Below are 24,537 nucleotides of genomic sequence, written 5' to 3'. Positions count from 1 at the left end.
GATCACCCAGTTAAAGATTGAGAACAACCCCTTTGCGAAAGGCTTCCGCGGCAGCGATGACATGGAGCTCCACAGGATGTCCAGGATGCAGAGGTAACGTGTCTCCACTGTGGGGACTCACTCAGGACCATGAACACCACCTGGGCTTTGCTTTGCATGTCACCTGTGGCTTGGGCTAAGCCAGGACATAGTGACAGTCCCTTCCCTGAGGTCTGCATGTGCGTTTTACATCAGGTTGTTGCAATATCAGCAAGATGTGGGGCCAAAATTCAGGCCCTCCCACTCCAAGGTGAATGCCTTCACTGCTGGCTTGCAGATTGTGGGTTGTCCTCCTGGCTGCAGGGACTTGTATTTGTTTGACATGTCTCCATTCAGAAGAACCTCCAGCTTTGTGCAAAACAGCCACCTCTGTGGCTGCCCATGGGCTTAGACCTGTTCAAAGCAATCAGAGATTTGGACTAGCTCAGAGAAGCTGTGGCCATCAGGCTACCACGGGAAAGTTGTTTTTTCCCCTAGGTGACAGTGCTTTAAAGACAAAGATCACAGCCTTGTTTTGGGAGTATGTTTGTTAAGGGTGCTCCACATGCCTCTGGAGATCTTGGTGTAGAGCCCTGTGTTGTGTTGTCACTGGCTTTTGAGGGGCTTTGGCAGGAGGGGACGTTTGCCTGGCCGGTTCTGGATGTGCAGAGTAGGAGTGCAGATGTGGTGGTTTCAGGCTGAAGGACAAAAGTGTTAGAAAATGTTTGGATCTCCAGTGCCAGGTGGCTGAGGAGACCTTTTTGAATCTCAGTTTTGGATGTAAGTACTGTAGCTGAAAATCAAACCTAAATCTTGTTTAATGTCCTTTTCTAAATGTCAGGTCCTGCTGGTAATTAACTTCGTGCCTTTCAATTCACTTGGAGCTTTGTCCATGTGTCAAGTTACTTCCTGGTGCAAATGTTTTGCAGGAACAGCGCCATACCCATGATCATACCTAGGGCAGATGTAGATGCTCAACATAGCATTTTCCATCCAGAAGGGGAGGAGAGACTTCAATCCCTTATTCCCTGGGATCAGCAGTGCTGGCTCTTGGTGAAGGGCTGTAGGGACCTCCCCTGTGACCTTCCACTGGGAGGGCTCTTCCCACTGCCCTCCCAGGACCAGCTGTAGGTGGTCACCACAGGCTGGAGCGCAGATGTCAGAGTCTCTTCTAGTTGCCGTGGTTGATGACCTGAGCAGGGCTCTCCACAGCCAGGAAAATCATGCTGTCAGGCAACAAATAATTCCTGTAATCCTGCAAGAACCCATAGGCCTACTCAAATGGGCAAATGTACTCCTGTATACAAATATTTTCAGGCTCAGCCCCAGAGAAGCCAATACATATGTATCCAAAAGGCATATATATATAACAGTTAATCTTCTCAATCAAAATCATCTCTGTGGTCTTCTGAATGTGCCCTGTGTTCCCTGCCTGCCCTTTCCAACGACAGCACAGATCCTGGCAAAAAGTGTCAATATTTATTTATTTATGGGTGCACTACCACTTGAAATAGCTTCCCCCCACCCTGTGCCAGTCTCCCAGCCTCTACTGGAACTCGAGCAACGATGTCCTCTCCTCATTTTTTTGCTGCTAAACCACCCTTTCATTACGGTCAATGGAAAGATTTGAAGGTTTACATTCATGGTGGGGTTTTTTTGGAGAGGGAGGGAGGAGGTAGAACAGTGAGGACTATTAGCAAGGGCTTCATGCCATATGAAGAGCATGGCATCAAGCCATGCTGAGCCTGGGCTAAAAATTGCTTGGCATTTTTATGCAGGCCTGTGGTTGTAGTTGATGATACAGTGAACAGAAACACTTGGAATATATAAATACACAGACCTGGCAGGGCTGAAAGGGTTAAAATCCACAGCCCTGGCTTTACAGGATAATTTCTGATGTTCACTTCCTTAATAACTTATCCTCTGTCCCGATAGCATAGAAATGGCTGTGTGCCTTTACAAAGATGTCATTTTTTTAAGGGAGGGCAGGATAAGATTATTATACTAAAATAAAGACCCATTCAAGGTTGAAAATATGTGCCCACCTTTGTGGGTTTTTTATATATACATGAATATATGCAAAATTATATAAAAATATATGAAAACATTTATAAAATAAGTTATATATATAAATAAGTTGTATATATGAAAAATAGATTGTGTCTGTAAGATAAAGAACCATTCAGGATCAAGTATGTTAGAAAACTATGACCTACCTTTTGTGGGTTTATATAAGATTAACATATAAATTTATATATTAAAATGCAATTAAATGTATATAAAGTATATTTTAATATATAAATATATGTGTATGAAATTGTCTCCCAGTGATGGACCCACTCCCCAGCTGGCAGGTATAAGTAAGTCTGTCTTGGTTTTAGGGGGGTGATGTCTATTTATGCCTTTGGAGAATATGATGGGATGCATTTTTAGTGCTATTCCTTCATTATGAAAAAAAAGTAGCGGCAAAAAGGCACATTTTTATAACAGTGCACAGCTTTTGTATCAGAAACTGGTGACCTGACATTCATCAGGTCACTGATCATCTCATTAAGGGGTACAGCCATGGAGGGAAAGATTTTGTCATGCTGAGGAGACATCTCTGTGTTTTCTTTATTTAAACCTAAGATGTTTCTTAATTCCCTGCAAAGCTGCTTTCCTTTGAGAGCTTGACCCAACAATGATGGGGTGGATGAGGAGCCCTCTTGCCTGTCTCATCTGCAGAGTCTGAATGATTTGCTTAGAGCAGTTCCCTGCCTTGAAGTAGCTAAAATCACATGAGATTAAGTGCTTCCTAATAGAAAGAACCTGCCATCCCACCAGCCCTAGTGGTCTCCTTGCACCTTTGGCTGTCAGAGAATGGGAGGGAGACCAGTTTTCTGGATCCAGAATAATTTCAGTTACCTCAGAGGGGGTCTTGCTGTGGGATGAAAGAAAGCAGATCTAAGTGCTAGTGAAGACTTGGCTGGATGATTCAGTCACTGAACTCATCCCTTTGGCAAATGGTAGGGACTTAGAGGAAGGAAGACAAAGTAGGGAAGAAGGACGACTTCCAGTGCCAAGGGTGAGCTCAGAGGATGGATTTGGGTGCCTCACCGAGGACTCTCCCTCCACATCTGTTTGCCTCCATGTGCTCTGGCTAAGCAAGAGCAATGTGGTGGTCACAGTGGTGTCTGGAGACAGAAGCTTTCTAGGGTGGATGGGGGTGGCTTTGAGTCCATCCCTCTCCAGGGCTTTCTCCTTTCCAATCCTCCCATGTCAGTTTTTCTCTCCTGTCTCCCAGAAAAAAAAAAAGTTAATAAGTCTGTCAGGGTAGTAAACTTCATTCAGTAGTCATGTTAAGCCTTTCAGCATCAGGTGATGTCATTCAAAAAGAAGAACCACCAGCTCCAGAGAGATTCAAATTCCAGTGAACACAGACTTCTGATACCTGTTAATTTTGCTCCCACTGCCTTTCTTTCTTGAAGAACACAGAGGCCCTTTATCAGCTTCTTTGGTAGGATGGATGCTCTGGAAGAATAGGCTTTACCCAGTTTTCAAGTTTCTGAGCATGAGATCGAGTTTGTTATTTCCTTGGTTAAGGAAAAATACCCAAAACCATTAAAAAGTAAGCAAAAAAACCCAGGAAAATGTGCAGAGTTATACTACATCTGTACCCTGTGGTCATGCTGCAGTTGAAAAACATAAATCAGGTAAAAATGACACTGGAAATTTCAAGTAAAATATTCCTTTTGGATCTCTTGCCCCCTCTGCACTGTAAAAATCTCTTTTGTCTCCACTTAGAGCTTCTGCCCATGCCAAGGGGAATTTGGTGTGGAGTAGAAGAGCAAAACACGTGGCAGAAACCTGCAGAGGGTGAAGTTTATGCAGAGAGACGAGATCTGCATTGTAGATACCAGTGTAGGACTTTGCCCCCCAAAAATTCTCCACACATTGAGAGTCAACAGAGCTGCACTAACAACCCACAGCTATTGGGTGATTTGGAAGGTTGCATGCAAGTCACAGCTTTTATTATTATTTTTTTTTTAGTCTGTGAGTGCCAAAGGACAGCAGGGGAGAAGAGTTTGTGCGTCTGGGGCTGGAGCACTGTAAAAGAAATTCTGTTAAACCTGTAACTAATTTTTGCTGGTCATCTGCAACTCCCATTGTCTTTGGTGGTTGTTATGGGTGCTGAAGTGCTTCTGGAAGTCTCACAACCTAGTTACAGTTCACTCAAATTAATGCAATTTAGTTCTTGAAGCTTCCTATTGGGAAAGCTTCTAAGAGCAATGATGATCCCATGAAATGGCTTTTGGCTCCCTTGGTGGCTCCTTTCAAAGTGAGACAAAGATCCAGAATGATCCACAGGACAGAGAAGAGTGATGGTATGTTATGGGTATGTTTTCTCTGCCAAAGATCACGAGCCACAGTTTGCTGCCTTTGGCATTAATCCACAGTTATCTTGTTGGCTCCAAAGGATTTATCTCAAAGATTCCCATGAATAATCGAGAATACAAACTGAGCCAGACACAGAGGACATAAAATCAGTTCCATAATTCAGAGATGGTGTGACAGAGATGAGAGTGCATTTTGGGGTGCCAGTAGAATAAATGGATCAGCCTCTAGGGATTGTCTACCTTGACATGTTAACATCATGTTGGACTGAGAGGCTCCAGGCTGACTAATGCAAGTCAGTCTTGGTCCACTGCAACCAACCTTGTTCTTCTTGTGTCTTCCCATCACATCTTTACATCCACTTCCATTTCCTATGTTCTGCCGCTGAAATCTTCCAAGAGCCACGTGCTGTGTGAAACATTTCAGTGTGAGAATTAGAGCTGTAACATCTGCTAGAGAGATGATGCTTTCCTCCAGCAAACATATCCGAGGAAATTTTCCTGGTCAAAGTCCCAGTGGAAACTGTAGGCTTGAAATGTATTCTATAGAGTTTGATGGAATTCAGATGGAATCCAAAATAAAGCTCTGCAGACCTCACTGGAGGGTATGCACAGCTCTTTTAAAATGGGAAAGTCAGCTCATCCATTCTCCATCTCCTCTTGTGTTCTTCTTAATCCAACATGATCAGTGGCATTTTTCTGCAGGAATCTATCTTTTTATGTGCTGGATAATGACATGGTATGTTTATTCCAGTCACTTTTTTTTTTTCAATTCCTTTTTATATGTCTGTTATGGCTGAATTCCATTTCTTTCCTACTCTTGAGTCTCAGCAGGAAGGACAACAATTGGTAGCCTGGGAAATATAAACCCCAACACCACTGAGTTATGTTTGCACATCTGGAATTGGGGTTTGATTCTGCACCACTGGGCTGGGTGGGTGGAAGTGGTGGGACTGACAGGATGACAAACATTTGTCCTTTTGTAGTGACTGACCAAGGAGGAGTTAAAGTCTCCTGGGAATATGGAAAGAGTGTAAGGGAATCACCATGTTCAGCCACAGAGAGACCTTGTATCAGACTTTAGACTAAGATTTGATGTTGTGAACAAGATCTGGACAGCTCAGGGGCTTCAAAGGTTGCAGGTAGAACATGGAAGCAACTGACCATGGAGAAATTCTTTTCCATATCATGCTTCATCTTGACCTTGAACAGATATCAGTATGATCCTTGGGATCTGATGTTTAATAAGTCTTTTGAAGCCTTGTTACCATCAGCTACAGCAGCTCTGGAAAGCCTTGGTGCATATAATGTTTTGTTGCAGAAATATCAGAAACCTCATCTTAAATAACTTGCAGTAGGAATTGGATGCTTCAGTACAGAAGCTTCCTGGCTATAAACTGTGCATCTGTGAAAAGATTTTTTTAACAAGGTTTTTGTCTGGCAGCTGTGTTTACTATGCATTGGCTTGTGCATTAGGAAACTTCTAGTCTGCACATGAAAACACATTGAAAATTATTGCTCCATTACACTGTAGTAAAAAGCAAGAAAGTGTCTGGATATCACTATGTGAAGGTCTCTCTATATATAATTCTTTTTCAGTTTTGATTAGTTTGCAGGGCATACAAGGTTTCTGGTTCTGAGATTACAAAATTTTCTTGAATTTGCTCCTTTGAATTTTTTGCTAGGTGTGAATTTGTGGCATAACTGATCTTATGGAGCTCTGTCATGGTGAGGGAATCATATCACAAGGGGAAGATGCCATGTGAGAAAATGAGACTGAACTTCCTAATTCTGCCTGACAGAGGTCTGGTTTGGATGGAAATGCTCAGGAAATGCAGGAAGGGTTCACTTATAAGGCCTGATCTGCAGGGCTGGGGTTATATGATGAACTTTAAGTGCAATTCATGTGCTATTAGGAAAGTCATGCAGAGGTGGTGTCCAATCCTATGGGTCTGAGAAACCTTTAGCCAGGTAGGAGTTAAGAACTGAGTCAAGACTGAGTGCCTTCACTATGGTCTTGGACCTCATCCTTGATCTCTTTTCCCTAAGCTTTAATGAAAATTGAAGTAATATTCTCTCCTGGTGGCCCCTCAACTGGAAACTTGGTGATGCAGAGACTCTGCAGCACCTTGTGTGCCTCCCCTTTTCCTCCTTGTCCCCTGTGCTATTGTAATATACCAAATAAAGTAACTAAATATTAATAATTAACCTCCAGCATGCTTTAAATAGACCAGAAACATCTTCTTTCCTTGTAAACCTTTTTTCCCAACCAAGTTTTTTTTCTCCCTTCTAGTTTTGCAATTTTTAATGCAAAAAAAATGCAGCCTATTAACACTCCCCTGTAAAACTAATTCACATTCTGGCCCAGGAGCAACAGCCTCTTCCTTGCTGTGTAGACAGTTTCCTATACTGCCTAAGTCAAGGTTTAACACTTTTTTCCCCTTCCTACTTTGCTACAATTTTTTAGGGACAGCAAAATTTCTGGGCAAAACAGTCATTCTGTGCCAGCAATGAACAAAACCTTTCATTCCACTGAACTATAGCCCAGGATCACACCCACCTATTTTGGGAATAGTGTCTTGGGGGTGGGAGGGGAAGAATCTGCTTCATTTTGTTTTGTCCTTTGGTATTCAAAAATGGTAGGTGTGCTGAGTGTATATTGAGTGGGTTCAAGAAACAGTATAATATTTTGAGATTACTGTTGATTTACAAAATAACAAAGATGTCTCTTTATTAGAGCTCAGCTCTATAAGGAACAACATGTAGAAATACAGGGATAACTTCCCTTGTGGACAGAAAAATGGCAAAGTGAAAGAAAGAATATTTTAGCTATTTAGTTAGAAAATACTTTCCTTCATCTCCCTCCTCAAACAGTTGATTTTTTGGCAAAAATAGCACCCAACATGTTTTGACTGAAATGGAAATATTTCAGTCTGGAGAGACGTTATTGCGATACCTCCTGGGAACTGCTGTTTGGAAACTTGGTGTCTCCAACCTGTTCCCTCTCCAGTGTGACTCCCAGCTCTCACCATGTCCCACAGGTCACTACAGTCCTCCTTTACAGCCACAGAATCTGTTGTGTTCCCTGGCAAATGGCATCTGAAAGGAATTTGGTTCCCAGTGCATGAGGGGAGTGTGGGATCCTGACACCACCTGTGTTCTGGCACTTGGGATAAAGATACTGGTGTTTCAGGCAAACAGCCTCTTCATGGACAGAAAGCAGCTGAGGTTCAGCCTGGACATGAGGAAGAATTTCTTCACTGAAAGGGTGGTCAGGCATTGGAAAGGACTGGCCATGGAAGTGATGGAGTCCCCACACCTGGAGTGTTCGAGGAAGAACTGGATGTGACACTCAGTGCTCTGGTCTAGTTCACAAAGTGATGATTGGTCCAACGTTGGACTTGGTGGTCTTAGAGGTCTCTTCTGACAACAACTATGTGAAAATATTTTTTATCAAGAAGAAACCAATTAACTTGCTAATTTCCCCCCCTCTCTGTTCTCAATTGAATGAGAAAAATTGCTAATTTATGTGAGAAGCATCTGGGATAGGGATGGTTTCTTATTGTTTATGTGGTGCTTTGCACAGTGAGGGTCTTCTGATGCTGATGGGGTCCCTCTGAGCTACTGTGAGAATTCATGGTTTACCAAGCAGATCCAACCCCATGTTCCAAGGAGACATGGAATTCTTCCTCTCATGAAACAGGGAGAGACTGGGAAAGTAGTTATCTCACCATCTTCCAGAAAAGCAAGAGAACATGATCCTTCTCCTCCACCACACCTCAGAGATGTCCCACTGGGGAAAAAAAGAAGAGATCCTGTAATTTCTTGGGGGATTGGATGTTGGTAGTGTTGGAGCTGAGGAAGAAGGAACTACACACCAGCTTCTCATTAGAGAGGAGAGCTATGGGCATGCTCCAAGTGTCACCTCCTTGTGGATTGTCTCCTTGGAGAGAAATGTGGTGGGAATGCAGCTTTGAGGTGTCATGTTGGTACTCTTTCCATGAGGATAGCTGTGTGAAGGTGGAGAAAGACAGAAGCAGGCAGCTCAAAGCCATAACCTGGTAGGGCTGGGAGATCCCCCAGAACCCAGAAGATTTGAGGGTCACCTGTGAGGTTTGATGGCCACAGCTGTTGACGTTCTTGAGAAGCCACCAAAGCTGCCTTCCAGCAAGAGTTCCTGGGGTGGAAATTTAAGTGCTGAGTGTCCACAGACAGGTCCTCTGTAGCCCACCACCCACCCTGGCATCCATTGTTGTCTTGTGCATCCCAGGGATAAGTCTCTGCTTCCTCCCAGTCCATGTCTCTTTTGTTCCTCATGAACAGCCTGGACTCCAGTACTGGGGGAAAGCTGCCTGACCCACAAGCCCAAGTGGGTAAGAAGCCACGCTCCTGCTGGGAGGAGCTGCTGGGCTTCCAGGGGATAAAACCCCACCTTTGGAACAGGCTTTACTTGGCAAGCCATCAGTGCCCAGGGTCTGGAAAGCTTTCAACACAATGAGAGACACATTTATTTGGTTTTGCGCTCCTGGGTGAATTTCCCCTCTATTCCAGCTCTGTTCCTGATGTTTCTGGCAGCCACTACAGCAGTGGTTTGGATGAAAGCTCCCTGCTGTGAGTAGGTTTATATAATTGCTATTGTTAAGTTTTGTAAATAAGTTCTGAGTTCTACAGTGATAGGTCCTCTCTTAGAGGCATAATTGGAGATTCAGGGCTCTTCCTCCTGGTGTAACTTGCCAGGTGAGCTGATGGTAATTAAGGATCTGCCCTTGCTCCAGCATAATGATTTTGGGCAGGTGGGTAGGATACTTCACAGCCAGCTTTGTCCAATTGTTACAGCCTCAAAGGAGAAACCTTCTCTTGGAATCCAGGAATCCAGGCTCTGGTTGGTGGCTGCTCTGAGCCAGGGGACACTTCGGCATGTGCTGCTCTACTGCCTGATCTTTATGCACTTTAGCAAGTCTTTGGGTTCAGGAAACACCCAGCTGTTTTGGAGGCAGCCCTGGAGGAGGTTTATACCTCTCCTGATGTTTCTGAAACCCCCTACTCAGCTTCAATTCTTCCCCCTGCAGAGCAGGAATAATCTTGTCCAGCCACATCACTGACGTACTTGGAGAAATGTCTCTAAAACACAATGTAGGGGCTTGTAGAAGTGGGAATTTCCAGCTGGTGTTGACAAAGCATCCATGCTTCAAACCAGAGCTCAGAGCAAGGGAACAATCCAGACTTGCCATTAGGGCTTACCCTCCCATCCTGGCTCTCCTGAGGCTGTGGCTCTGGTGTGCATCAAATCCCAGTGATTTATTTATTTCTCTTTTCTGAGCACTCTGGAGTGCAGCTTGTTCTGTTGTCCATGGATCCTCCATCCAGGACAACAAGGCAGACAAACCCTGGGGAAAAGGAATGGGAACAACTACCATAAGGAGAAAAAAATCAATCTAAATATTTAATCCACCTCCAAGTCAACTTGGCAGAAACGAGGTTTTTATTTACATGCATGTGCACATCCACATATACATTATAAATACTATACAGTTTATAAATCCTATAATATGTAAATATAAATCTTACATATTTTGCTGTAACTGCATATCTCTTTCCAGTATGGATGTGAAATAGCAGTTGTGGTGGAAGAGGCACAAATCTAAAGGAAGGTACTAAAAGGAAAGGGAATAATGAGTGCTGTATGGATAAAGTGTGACAGAGCTGCAGCCTCCTGGGAGGGATGTCTCTATTTCCTTGAAAGCCTATGCAAACACCATGACACTAATGTGCTGCCTTCATTTATTAATCCACTGATCTATTTATTAATTGATTGCTTTTCTGACTTGTTTTATTTTTCATTTCTCTGCTTTTAGTAAAGAGTACCCGGTTGTTCCCAGGAGCACAGTGAGACAAAAAGTGTCCTCGAATCACAGCCCCTTCAGTGGTGAGACCAGGGTCCTTTCTGCCTCCTCCAACCTGAGCTCCCAGTACCAGTGTGAGAACGGGGTGTCAAGCACCTCCCAGGACCTGCTACCGCCTGCCAACCCCTACCCGATCTCCCAGGAGCACAGCCAGATCTACCACTGCACCAAGAGAAAAGGTCAGACCTTGGCCGTTCCCCGCTCTGTGCTTTCCCCCTCCTAACATGACTGTCAGCATTGATTCCTGATGTTTCCCCTTGCCCACAGGCTGGACACCCCCAGCCTGTTTTACAGTGACACCTGGGGATGAGTGAGGGATGAGGGTTGTGTGCTGGAGGTGGGCAGCTCCCCCAGGCTGGGCTGGGAGACTCACCCTCATTAGCCAAAAATCCCATCTCCACTCCTGGGCTGGGCTGTTTAGAGGGGTGACAGTGCCTTTCACCCACGGTGAATCCACATTTGGAAAGATAGCTGGTGCCAGAGATAAAGATGACTTATCTTTCTCCATAGCCCCTCAGACAGGGTTAATCTCCAAGTGGAGATACCTTGACACTTTGCATTTTGCAGTTTTCAACTCATGGACTCACAGCTGGGAGACAGTTTTCTGTCTGCAAAAAGCAATTCCACTTAAATGCTTGTTCTAACAAACAGTGCCTGGGATTGAAAATCATGATATCCATGTTCCTTCCCCTCTGGTGCGACTGACCTGCTTTGACAGAGCTTGAGGGATCAAACTGTGAGGGCTTTACGCTGACTGCTCAGCTCGTCCTGGCGTGAAGAACCCCATGGCAGCGATGGGATAATTGTTTTGGGCAGTAGCAAGTGGTTTGTGGTCTCTGCCTCCCTCTCCCAAAGCAATGGGAATGCTTAGATGCAGAAATGCTTGCAGGACTGAGGTAGCAAAAGCCTCAGATCAGCTCTACTCCAGATACTCAGAACAAAATGGGGAATTTCCAGGGCTGAACTCAACAAGGAGTGACAGGAGATGGTTACTGCCGACCCCTATTCCCTTTTCTCAGGATTTAGTCTCTGCTGCACTGGAAAAGCTAACAGAAGTCAGCAAGCACCATGGCATTTGAGTGCACCAAGGATTTCTCCAGCCCAGTAGCCTCTCCCCACAGCAGATCCCTTCCTGCTTCCCTGCATAGTCCTATCAGTCAGACACGTCATTATTTTTAGTAACGTAACCCTGGGGCACTGGGACGTGCAGACACACAGTCTAAGGTAGTGGGTGCTGGGAAGCCCTGGCAGAGAGGGGGCAGGAGGGCAGTGGAAATCTCTCTCTTGTCCTTGGTGAATCCCCTGAATGCTGTAAGAGCACATGTGCTGTGTACAGGTATATATGCAAAACTAAAAAAGCTGAGGAATCCCAATGTTTTCCTAAGACTGAGCTAAACAGTGGAAAACAGAGGTGTCATTTTCTGTCCCCTCCAGCTGACCAGGTGACCCTCGTGTTCATACAGGATGTGCTGGAGCTGGGATTGGGGATGGTGATGCTACACTTGAGTTAGATATAAGATAGAGAATAAGGAGATGCAGCAGCCTTCCAGAGGGTCCCCTAGGTCAGAGATGGGGGATGGGGCCTGTTTTACACCTGCACTGGTGTGAGGTGCTGGAACACAGCTGGGTCACTGCAAAGCCCCAGTGTTCATGATGGAAGATCCCACTCAGCATGGCATCCCTCAGCCTGTGATCCATCCTCAGTGCTCCTTTGCCCTGGGAGCGGAGCTTTCGCCGCTCCTCTTCCCCTTTGCAAAGCCTAACCAAAACAAGCTGGCCCGAATGGCAACAAACCCTTTGGACAATCTCCGACTGCTGCGTGTCCCCGCACCGCAGGGCAATTCATCATTCGCCTCCACATTGTAACGTGATAAGGAATCAACAGAGGTTTCCTTCCAGTTTTGGGATTCCCGCTAAGTGGTGTCTCCATGGGTGGTTTCCCTCAATCCCCCAATTATCTCACTTCCTCTTATTGTCACAAAAGAGACGACTATCTGCCCTGTAATAAACTCCCCGGCCCCTTTTGGCCTGCGTGGCCCTTGCGAAAGTGCAGGAGACTGGCAAAGGGAGCCCTTGTCTGTATGGCCGGTGGCCCATCAGCCCCCTCATTATCTCCGCGATGGCTTGAGTGGCACAAGCAGTTAAGGGCCTTTTATCAAAGCCGCCAAATGCTTTAATCAAAGAGAAGCAGTGTCCTGTCCGATACCACCGGCTTCTTCCGTGGAGCTGTACGTCTCGGGAGTTTGAGTCTCTGCTTTCCTCCCTGTGCCTTTTCTCCCCCTCCCCATGCATCCAGTAAATCGAAAACAGCCACCAGGGCTTAAAGAAAAGAAACACAAAGTTAATGGGAAACAGAGAGCCAGTGTAAGCTGCCAAGCAGCTCTTTGCAAAGTGAAATTAATTAGAAAAAAAAAAGTCACTAGAGATGAGCAATTCTGTTTGGATAAATCAGAACGTGATCCAAGGTTTCATCTCGGACTCTGACTGAGCGTGACACTCCTTCTAGCACCAACCAAGGATCTTTCTTGGATTTGGGAAAATAACCCAACATATAATTCTCCTCTTTTTCCTTCTTCTTATCCAGCCTCTCATTTCTGAGCTTTCCCTCACATCTTTCCCTCCTGCCTTCCTACAATTCTGCATAACTCTTATCAAGCCTCGCCATCTAAGAAAATCTGAAAGCAAGAGCATGTTTATTCCTATTGCCCCTCTGTCCATTTTCTGGATGGGAAATCTTATTGATTTTTTGGATTATCTGCTCCCCAAACTTTGACTCCTCCTCAGTCAGTATAGGATTTATCTCCAGCAGATTATTTCCTTTTTGCAAGGCAGTGGTTATGGGTAAGTGCTCTCGGGGGCAGAGGGCAATTCAGCTGGGTTTGCAACCAGCTGGTGTCTGCATCTCCTGTAGTAAATTCCACCACTGTTTTCCAAGAGAGTCTCTCCTTGGAGCTCCTTCCATCTTGGACATCTCATGAGGTTTCTCTGTATCCTTTTCAGTTGGGTCAAGTCTCAATTTAGGCTCAGTTAGGAAGAGGTCTGTGTTCAAGCAAGTCAAAGGAACCTTATTCAACTTCTAATTCCTTGGTAACCTCAGACAAAGATTATGCTCTGGTTGACAGTGTTGTTCTTAGCTGTCAAGTCAAGATGGATTCACCATGAAGATCTGATATGGAGTCACATTAGGGGAGAGCACAGGGCTGTGAGGGGATGTTATCTCTGAAGGCTCCTCTGCTTCAGGGAGGTGATGCTCTTCTCAGTGAGGAAGGAAGGAAGGACACATCCCAGAGCTCCAAATCTGGTGATTACTGGTGCCCAGTTGGGAGTGCAGGGTCACAGCATTGGGAATGACCTCAGTGTGCTGCAACAGGGTTGCTGCTCCAGGCCCAGGAAATGGTGATAATCATCCTGTGTTGTATCCCAGCTCCACACTGAGGTTGCTTATGGCATGTGATGAAGTCACTGGTCTGGAGAGGATGGATTAACTCCAGTCCTGTATCATACTTAGGAGTGGCCTCAGTTCTTGATGTGGATTTTCAGGCTTTAACAAAGATCAGTTAGAGCTTTGTCTTTTTTCTAGTTGTTCTCCACCTCTCGCTCTCTCATTGTTGTGCTTGGAGAAAAGGCTTAGCAGCAGGCAGCCTGGTTTGTGTCTTTCATTTAGCCCCACATCCCAGTTAGTGTGTTGGGGCTTGTTTTCCCTTGTATTATCCTCTTCCTCAGATTTCCTGTGGACTACATAGTCATCCCTCTAAACCTCTGCTCCCTTCCAGCCTTACACAATCTCAGCCACTTGGCAGATTTCTGGGATGCCTGTGATGCTTGACAGGAGGCAACTGGAAAAGACTCTCCCTGGGGAGGTTATAAAAGTTCTCATGTTGGCATTCTGAGGGAGAGGAGGGATGTGGAAGAATCCACTGGCTTCAGCCAGTGAGGGCCATATCCTTCAGCCACCCAACCTGGACTTGACACCATGGGGAAGAATCTATCTTTCATATCCTTCCTACTTTGAGGAGGTTGATGGAGGTGCAGCAATATCTTTCCTCCTTCTCCTCAAGAATAAGTACCATTAGTGTGGACAGACCTCTCTGTTGATTGAACTGATTTCTCCCACATCTCACCCATCTTTTCTTTCACTCAAAGAATCTTTAGGACAAAAACCAGGTATGGAATGTCTTCTTGGAGGACATGCTGCTCATCCTACTGATGTTAGGAGGTGCAATGAGTTAGCCAAGTCTTGAGCTATGCTGCAGTTGGAGGTGTTTGTGGCTTGGATAGATGCAGTGAAGTCCAGAGCAAGGTGCCTGCTGGGCCAAAGGAGCCTGCCTGTGTGGTGAGAAGATTCAGGGGGCTGGTGTGCACCCAGCCTTTGCTGTGCAGCCACATTTCTTGTGGCACAGTAGTTTCAGCAGTTTCATCTCTTAAGAGGAAAGGCTGAGGGAGCTGAGCCCATTTGGTCTTGAGAGGAGATGATTGAGAGGGGAACCCATCCATGTCCATCAGTGTCTGCAGGGACAGGTCAGAGGATGAACCAGGTTCTGCTCTGGGGCGTCCAGCAACAGAACAAGAGTAATGGGCAGAAACAGATGCCCAGGAAGTTCCACCTGAATGTGAGAAAGAATTGTTTTACTGCCCAGTGACTGAGCGCTGAACAGATTGCCCAGAGAGGGTGTGGAATCTCCCTCACTGGAGACATTCCAGGACTGTCTGGATGCAATCCTGTGCCATTCTCCCTCACTGGAGATATTCCAGAACCATCTGGATGCAATCCTATGCTATGTGCTCTGGGATGACCCTGTCTGAGCAGGGAGGTAGGACCTGGCGATCCACCCACTGTGTTCCCTTCCAACCTGACCCATTCTGTGACATTGCTCTGCCATTAGAGTTTCCTCCTGTGCCTCAGTGGGCAGTGCTGACAACTTGCTACCTCTGGAAGAGGTTCCAGCTTCTGATGTGGATTATTGCTGCCCTACAACCCTTTGTGTCATGGTGCCCTGCAATGCAACACATCCAAATCACAAACGGTGCAATAGATAGAATAACTGGCTTGTCTTAGGTTCCATGCCCTGGGATGTACATCTTGTTTGCCCCCAGGAGTTGTTCATTTTGATTGAATCTGCCTTTTTCTTTTTTTCTTGGACAACCCTTGTCATCCTTGCACCCTGGTATTGGCTATTCAGACTCATGCTGGATTCATGCTAGAATCCAGACTGGATAAAGCACCAGCGTTGGTGATAATCACCCATTGTTGGGATGAACCTCCTGTAATGCCCTGGAAGTGTGAGTAAGCTTTGAAAACTAAACCAGTCAGGTCCCATTCTCCATTGTCTTCTGTCTTGGGGAGTTGACTGTCATGAATCAGAAAGGAGCTCTCCTGATTTACACCAGGGGAAGAGGTTGGCCCAGTGCACCCTGAAGTCCAGAGACCTTACATGTTTGCATTTCATTCAGGATGACCCTAATCTTGGAGTTGGGAAAATTCCATTTAAAGAGCCATTTGTGTGGTATTTACAGCCCAGCTGTAAGTAGTAAATACCGGAAATCTTGGAACTCCTTATGCTCTCACTCAAGCTCCTTCATTAGATAGATCATCAAATTCCCTGTGAGGGAGCCAGTTTCCACCCCATTCTGCAGGCTCCATTTTCCTTGGATCCACTTTGGAGCAGCTTTTCCCTGGCTCTGGCAGCTTCCCCTGCTTGGCAGAACCTTCTGTCTTAGAGGTTTGTGCAGTATTGAGGGACTGGTCACAGGAGCTGATTTCCACTCCTGGCTTTCAAGTACCAACAAATGTGGAGGATGGTCAACATTTTCTAGGATGGTCAGCACCTCCTGAATGTGACCAGCACACCCCAGATGGGTCCAGCACCTCCAAGGAAGGGCTCAGTGGCAACTGGAAAAGGCCAATGAATTGCCATCAGGGAACCAACATTAAGAATCAAACCAAGAGCAGGCAGTTAACTATCTTCCATTTCCTGTTTATACTGATGCTAAGGCAATGAGAGGACCTTCAGGGAGGGGATTATGACCCTGAGATGGACTGTCCAGGGTCCAGAACTGGTGGAGATGAATTTAAACTGCAGCCATCAGCATTGTGTGAGATATCTGTTTTTCTTGTTCTCCTTTTGCCATTCTCCCATTTCCACCCTTAGATCTGTTCCACATGCATTGAGAATGCCTTTTACCCAATCTGTGCTGGCTCTGATCTCCTCTGCAAGGAGTGGTGGGACAATGCCAGGTTGGACTAGAGAGCCTGGACCAATGTAAATCCATCATCTGGCACCAGCTGAGGCTCTCTGGTCTGCATCATCCCATCTTATGATGCAGACAGACTGTTTGCTTGTCTCTTTGAGGTTACAGAGATGGGAGAATCACCAGAGGGCAGGCAAAAGCTGTTAGGGTAGGATGTAATCCTTTGTCAGTGACAATGTCCTATCTGGAGGTGGATACAGAGTCCTTACACATCTTAGAATGTGGAGTGATGGTGCCCTTTCCACATATAACATCAGCAAGCCTGGCTGTAGAGAGACCAGCAGAACAATCATGGGAGCTTGCAGAGGGAGAGAGGGCACCTAGAGGGTTTGAACTAAAACTCTGGCTGGTTTTGTTTTCCTCTCTTCACCTGTGATGAATCCTGGAAGCAGCTCCATAGCTCTCCGACTCTGCCTGGCTGTGCTGTGGCAGGCAGTGAAATGTCTGAGCTAAATGGAAAAATCAGCAACCTCAGGTTGTAAGTCAGGCAGTTTTAGAGAATGGAAAAACAGAGCTTGACTGGTTTGTGTTGTCTATTTAAAAAAATAAAAATAAAACAAACAGTCAAACCCCAAGCCAACAATTTCTAATGCCAGCAGAGTGATGCGGTTTAATGCTGAAAACTTTATTAGCAGAACAATGCTGCATTTTACAAGACATTGTTTTTCCACCCTAGTGTTCTTATTACTCAGTGGTGGGTCAGGGATCCAAAACTTTTACGCTGTCCATAAAAGCTGGAGCTCAGGCTGATCTTCCAGATGTACCTCCTGTGATAGAGCCATGATCAGGGAGAGAGATCAGACCTGTGCTTCCAGCTTTTGTCTTTCAGGGCACTACATCCTCCCCACTGCTCCTGCACAAAATAGACCTGACCAGGATTAAGGAGAGTGACACACTTCTGTATCTCTCTGCTTATTGTTTCAGCTGCTTTAAAGATGGGATTGCACTGCCCACTTATTCCATTCTGTTTCCCATCCCAATTTAAAGGGAAGGCAGAGGAGAAAGGTGACTTAATGGTCAGGGCTCTGCATTGCTGGGGTGAACAAGGCTGGTTTTGCTGTTGTCAGGAAGAGAGAATGAAATGGCTCTGTGGTTTTCCACTGAATTTATGGGCAGCTGCTATTACAAAGCCAAAGGACACGTAGGGGAATGTCCCCACAGTGTGTACTTCAGTACTTGCTGTTGTCTGGGGTGGCTGGACCAAGATGAACACCAGTAGCTGTTCCAGATGGACTTGGAAGACACTTGGGTGGGTTATATTATATGCAGAGTGGGCACAGCTTCCAGGGCAACACACATGGATGTTCATAGCAACAAGGATGTGTGCATGGGTGTGTTTACTAAAGGTGCCTGTGCTGCCCACCTGCACCTCCTGAAGGTGAGCCATGAGCAGTCACATTGGAGCAGCCTGAGAGCATCACCTGTGCATCTTCTGGCATAATGCTCTTAGTCCTCCTTTTTGTGGAATTGCCTTTTTTCCTCCCTCCCTTTGTGTTTTAGGGGTGAAAAAAATTACAGCTCAAAAAGAGCTGGATGAGAAAATTTGAAAAGGATAATTTTGGGTGGTATTCTTTCAAATTTTATCTGTGTTGAAAGGTGCAGCCAGGAGGGTTTTAACAAAGAGGGATGTTTTTCTGCCTGCACCATAAATCTTGTTTTTGAAGCAGCAGCAAAGTTAATCCATGTCAGAACAAGCTCCCCTTCCCTTGCCATGATGTCCTTAAAATCTCTTGGTGAAGTGCTCATCCCTGGGAATTTTGCCATCCATTCCAACAGAGCTGGATTTCATTTGATGACCCTGTGAATGAGTAAATAAGTGCATATTCATTTATTCATTTTGCTTCACCCTAGAGATTTCACCTAAATTGTTTATCTCCTTCCCTCTCTTGGCCCAGCATGCTGCAGGAAACAAAGGGCGCTGCAAGATGTGCCGTGTTGTTTCTAGCTGGGAAATTTACTTTTCTGTTTTGTTCCCCTTGGCTTCAGCACACAGCCTGGTGTGGATTTATGTGCCCAGCTGCCTTGGCACAGCTGAAAATTGGGGCTGTAAAACTCCAAATCTGATTGTCTCAACTGTGCCATCACCAATGCTCTCCTGGGGGAATTTTTATTGTGATTTCCATTTTTGTCTCTTCTTCATCATGAAAATGTGTAAAGGCTTTTAGTTAACAGCATCAGCTCTGAGCCTCTCAGGTGGGAGTGGGGACCTGTTGGGTGCAGGGATATGCAGGGAGATGTTACTCCTCAGGTCACAGTGCTGGCAGCAGGTAGGAGATGAGGAGCTTGTGGGGGGTGTGTGGGACATCACTAAGCAAGCTAAACCTCAGGATCCCTCCAGCATCTTACAGCCTTGATTTTCCTCCCAGAGCTCCTGGCTAATCCCTTCCCCTGTACAACAGGCAGGGCCAAGTGCAAGACTTGGTTTCAGCAGGACTGATTCAGATCAATTCCAAGGAAATGATGGGGATTTATACTGAGAGGAGTGTCTGGACCAGACCGTGTGTTTGGTAAAATGAGGATTGTGGAGAGGGAGGTTCAGCTGAGGGCAGGGTATTGTTTGCTACCAGGAGTTTTCTGTCCCAACAGATGAGGAATGTTCCACCACCGAGCACCCCTACAAGAAGCCCTACATGGAAACATCTCCAGCAGATGAGGATCCTTTCTACAGGTCCAGTTACCCCCAGCAGCAGGGACTGAACACTTCATACAGGACTGAGTCAGCCCAGCGCCAAGCATGTATGTATGCCAGCTCTGCTCCCCCCACGGACCCCGTGCCCAGCCTGGAAGACATCAGCTGTAACACATGGCCAAGTGTGCCATCCTACAGCAGTTGCACAGTGTCTGCCATGCAGCCCATGGACAGGTTACCCTACCAGCATTTCTCTGCCCACTTCACCTCGGGGCCGCTCATGCCCCGACTCGGCAGCGTTGCCAACCACACGTCCCCCCAAATAGGAGACACCCACAGCATGTTCCAGCACCAGACCTCGGTTTCTCACCAGCCCATCGTCCGGCAGTGTGGACCTCAAACTGGCATCCAGTCCCCCCCCAGCAGCCTCCAGCCCACGGAGTTCCTGTATTCCCACGGCGTGCCTCGAACCCTCTCGCCCCACCAGTACCACTCTGTGCACGGCGTGGGCATGGTGCCAGAGTGGAGTGAGAACAGCTAACAAGGGAAGTGCAAGAGCACTGGCCATGGTAAAACTAAAGAAAAAATGGGAAAAGGAAAAGGAAAAAAACCTATTCTGTCAATTAAAAAAAATAAATAAATGCGAGAGTATTTTGCAAGACTCCTTTAAGTGAATGTTCACCGTTAGCACTCGAGAGGGACGGACACTGACTGAAACCACGGATGAAAAAGGCAATGGCCTCGGTGTGACTTGCCCCCTCCTCCCTTTTTTTCTTTTGTTTCAAGAGAAAAATCAACAGATTGGCACAATTGTCCCCCGCTACGGTCCCACCCAGTTTGTGTTGCTGCCACTGCCAGCCCCGTGCCCTCGTTCCCCCCTCCCTGTCCTCCTGCTCTTTTTGTTCTCCAAAGGACACCAAACTCCTGCTGCCTTTCTCAACACGGTCAGAATGCTTGAAAGAAAACAGTTAGGATGTTACTTTTTTTTGTGGTGTTGATGTTGACAATGTTATATAATAAATAATAATATATAATTTTTTTCTTTCAATTTTTTCAGAAAAAAAAAAGAAAAAAGACACCAGCCCTTTTAACCAAGGGTGGATTTTGGAGTGCTGTTTCTTTTTCTTTTTCTTTTTTTTTTTGTTAGTATTATCCTTGTTACTTTCCAACAGAAAGAGGTACTGTGAACACACAATTAAGAAAATCCAGTGCCTACCTCATCCAGGCATTGTACCAAGAGTGAAATTGCTCCCAGAGGGAGTTGTGTTTCCTTATTAATGCCCCAAAACACATCTCTGCAGGATCCATCCCCATAAACTCATCTCCTTTCCCACTTGTGTGTAATCCTCTCGCTCTTCTTTCCTTCCCATGTCCTGCTCTTTCCTGGTCCACCAGCTGGTTCTGACAGAAGCATGAGGTCATTTCCAAACTTGAAAACATCCCCAGTTTGAATTTTTCCTCCTGCTGAATTCTTACCAGCATGTAGAAAGCAGGACTCTGAGCCAGCTGCCACAGGGGGGACACGGGGGAGAGGATGCAGGCAGGGAAAGGAAAAAGTTTGCTCATAAAAATGATGATGACTCTTGTTTGCAATCCCTGACACTTTCATTTTATCCCGTGTTACTTTCCTTCCTCTCCAAAAAAAATCCAAACCAAAAATATAAAAAGGGATACCAGTCTGAGTATGTGGAGTGAGATACTAAATGTGTTTAAAAGGGGCAGAAAATGATCATGAGAGGTTGGGAGTGGGGGAGGCAAGAAGAGAAGAAAAAGCAAATGTGTGTAAGTAAAAATGTCAACTGCAGAGTTTTACAGGTGTAAAATTCCCTGGTCCTATTTATTTATATGTGGGAGTTCCATTAACTCATAGTATGTCACAAAGCCAGCAAAGCAGCTGATTCGAAGAGGTTAAAAGTTTTATTGAAATAGAAGTTTGCTTTCTTTTTTTCTTGTTTCTTTTCCTCTCTCCAAGCTGTGCACACTCTATACAATTTACATATATTTTTAATTAAAAGTAATTCTAATTAACAAAAGAGGTATACCTGTGTGTCAGCCACTGGGAATGTAGGTGTGAATGTGTGGGAATGCTGGTATGTGTTTGGGAGGGAATATAGACAGGTATCCAAAGTCATGTAGCTAAGGAGAAGAAATGATCCCTACCTGGATGTGATTTCCCATTTTTCTGTGCCAATTTATCTCTAATAAATACCACACACCCTCCACAGCAAGGGACACGCCCACCTATTTTTAATGTGGGTCTTTTTGTTTGTTTGGAGGTCATTTTTCTTGGGTTTTTATCCTACTTCAGGCCCACAAGTTTAATTTTTATTAATTTCTGGTGTAGTACAAGAGGTACAACATCCCAGCAGGGAAGGGGGTGATGAGCTGAGCTTGAGGTTGCTGTGTTTGGGGCTGTGGGCTTGTCTGCTGCAGAACAGCCTTGGTCTCCCAGGTCATTCCCATCCATCGTGTTCCCAGGGTTTGTGCTCTCCTGGAGTCACTTTCCCATCAAGGCAGATTTAAAAGTGACCTTGGGAACACCCCAGGTGGGTGCTGGGGTGGTACTGAGAAGCCCTGGTAGGGGTGGAGCTACACCCTGTTCCCATGCAGGTGAGGTTGATTCGACCCAGGGGAGATGTGGGGTTGTGTCCCAGCTTCAGCAAAGGAGTGGGAAGGATACTTTGGGGATTGGAAACAAGGTGAGAAAATCAGCTCCAGAAAAATAGAGATGAGAAGCCTGTCACAAGGACTTGGTCTGTGTGGCTGGTGAGCCATGGCCACCTCAGGAAGAGCATGGCCAGGTCCAGGGAAGGAACCAAGGAGGTGTCCCCAGCCTGCCCCACTGACAGCAGCTCCTGTGCACATGGCCAGCAGCTTTGGTGGCCTCCTGTGCACCACAGATCCAGGGACACCTTGCAAAGGCACAGAGAGTGAGCAGGACTAGCAGAGGGCCTTCTCAGGTGATGCTCCCACCTTGCAGTTCCATGGCAGGTGGGACCTGGGGGATGGGATCATCTCAGGCTATCCCAGCCCTGGCTACAACACAGCTTTCTTCCCTCAGATGTCTCTGCTTTTGCTGTCTTCTGCTTGCAACAGTTGGGTTCCATGAATGTGGGGTTAGACACAGCCAGAATGTGGTGCTGTGCTACCCCAGTGCTTCCTCTGGGTATTGGGCACATTTTCAGGCAGAAGGAGACATAAGCACCACATAAACCTTCTGTGGGCATGGCTGGGACCTCAAGTCCTACAAAAAGCTGTCTGTCTTTGTGCAGCCACCCCCAGGGAATTACCCAAACGTTGCATTGCTCAGTGAATCACAGGAGGTGCCTCCAGAACATGCAGTTGGCCAAGATAGATAACCAAGTAAATTGCATTGTGAGTTCAGGAATAAAAAAAGCTACTCTATATTTATCTGTCAGTTACATTGTACTTTCCAGGCTTCGCTATTCTACTGCCAATCATGTAATCATCTAATCACCATATGGTAATTTACATGTAATTAAATGTCCAGTGGTTACTCTGTAAGTAAACAGGTCTTACCAGTAATGTGTGCCATCCATCTCAAAGAGGATTAATGAAACTAAACTCACATGGTAAATTACTTTTTAAGCAATGGAAGGAAAGCCTCAAGCTTTCAACATGACTGATTTCTCTGAGCTCCTCAAGTTTGTTTTTTGACTCTTCAGGGATATGCCGAGACTCTTTGTTGGAGTCTGGGAGGACATGATGCATTTTGGCTGCTGAAAAGCCAGGTAGATCCCTGAGGATACGGCTTTGTGGAGCCACGTGGGTGTGAGGAGCAAGGAGGCCATCAGTGGCAGAAGGATGGACCTGTCACATCAGCAAAATCTGGGATGAGAGCAAAGGTGGATGGGAGGATGCAATATGGCCTTTTCCTCCTTTTCTTAAGGAGTTCATTACTGCTACAATATGGCATTTCTGGGCTTCTGACTTTTTGGAGCCCAGTTGTGCCATGTGAGCCCTGGTCACGCTTCCATTTGAATGGGAAGGCCTGTGAGGAATCAGAGAGGACATGAAAGCAAAATGTGGCTTGTTCAAAGGTCCACGGTGACTCCCAGCCTGGATATGAATGTACCTGATCCTTATTGAGCCTTGAGAAACAGCTTGTGCCTCTTCCCAACTGCTTCAGAACAATAGCAGAAGATTTCAAGAAGGTTGTCCTCTCCCTTTGGTTGCAATTTTATGTTCCAAACTGCCTGATGTGATTTCTCTAATTTGTTTTCTAATGGATCTTTTAGCCAAGTATGATAATGATGTTGATAATAATAAAACTACAAGGAGCAAAATTAGGGAAAAATTACGCAGGAGTTCCTCTTTTGTCATGGGAAGAATTGGACAAAAGAGGTTGCAAAATTCACCCTATTCAGAGCTAAACTGGCAACTTATTACTGTGAGGGTGGTGAGGCCCTGGCACAAATTGCCCGGAGAAGTTGTGGGCACCCCATCCCTGGAAGTGTTGAAGGCCAGGTTGGATGAGGCTCTGAGAAACCTTGTCTAGTGGAAGGCTGAAACTAGATCATCTTTAAGGTCCCTTCCAACTCAGGCCATTCCATGACTGATTCCATAATAAGAAGCTGTGCAACCTGGGGAAGACCATCCCAGTGTGGTACAAGGGACCCAGCAGGGCCACCACCAGCCTTTCTCTTCTCGCCTACAAGTTCCAGGAGCCATAAAATAATACTCAGTGTTGCCTGGTGGTTTCCCATAAGCTCCACTGAGGGTGTTGGGCTGGACCTGGGGTGCTTCTGCCACAGACCTGGGGACAGGGATGAAGGAAAAGTCTGAGAGCTGGACTTGCTGGGGGATGAAACGTCCCCAGGTGAGGAGGGGGCTGCGTTCTAAAGGAATCTCCAGTGGAGGAGGAAGGCTGCTGAGGTGAGTGGAAAAGGCAATGGTGGTCTATCCTCCTCCTCAAGGGCAGGGCACCTTCTTGCCTCTCCCTTTTGGTAAGGAACCTTGGGGCAAGTTTGCTGCTTGGACAGCTTGGAAAGTAGCCATGAAACATCACCAGGCAGAACTAAAACAGGTTTTTATAGATGAATATAATAAATAAGTGCAGGCTGTGCAATTCCTTCGAACAGACAAACAGAGAAAAAAACCAAACTCTGCTTAAAAAAGTGAATTCCCAGGCTGTGGTCACAATGCTGTTTTCTCAGCTGCCTTCCTGGGCTAAAGTACTCCCTGTAGTTACTGTAGCTGGAACCTGGGGCTGGCTATGGATGCCCTGAGAGGCACAGAGAGCTCTTTGTCCACCCCTATCAACTCACCTCCACATTTCAAGTTTCAACAGCTACGATGCTGAGTGGGTTTGGGAGGTGGTTTTCCCTTGCCTTGGTACCTGCTG

At 46.0% G+C, this 24,537-nt stretch overlaps 1 protein-coding gene across 1 annotated transcript in view; it reads left to right on the top strand.

Moving 5' to 3' along the window:
• TBX5 (T-box transcription factor 5) overlaps positions 1 to 19,713 on the top strand; it is a 38,435-nt gene extending 18,722 nt beyond the window's left edge. The window contains exons 7-9 of the mRNA XM_071572116.1: positions 2 to 93; positions 10,247 to 10,473; positions 19,130 to 19,713. Coding sequence (XP_071428217.1) covers positions 2 to 93; positions 10,247 to 10,473; positions 19,130 to 19,713 — 903 coding nt within the window. The remainder of the gene's footprint in view (position 1; positions 94 to 10,246; positions 10,474 to 19,129) is intronic.
• Positions 19,714 to 24,537: the final 4,824 nt, after the last annotated feature.

Source organism: Pithys albifrons, chromosome 17 (genome assembly GCF_047495875.1).
Source record: "Pithys albifrons albifrons isolate INPA30051 chromosome 17, PitAlb_v1, whole genome shotgun sequence".
Lineage (NCBI taxonomy): Eukaryota > Metazoa > Chordata > Aves > Passeriformes > Thamnophilidae > Pithys > Pithys albifrons.
Note: the sequence above shows the minus strand (reverse complement) of the source record. Positions and strands in the feature narration are given on the sequence as shown.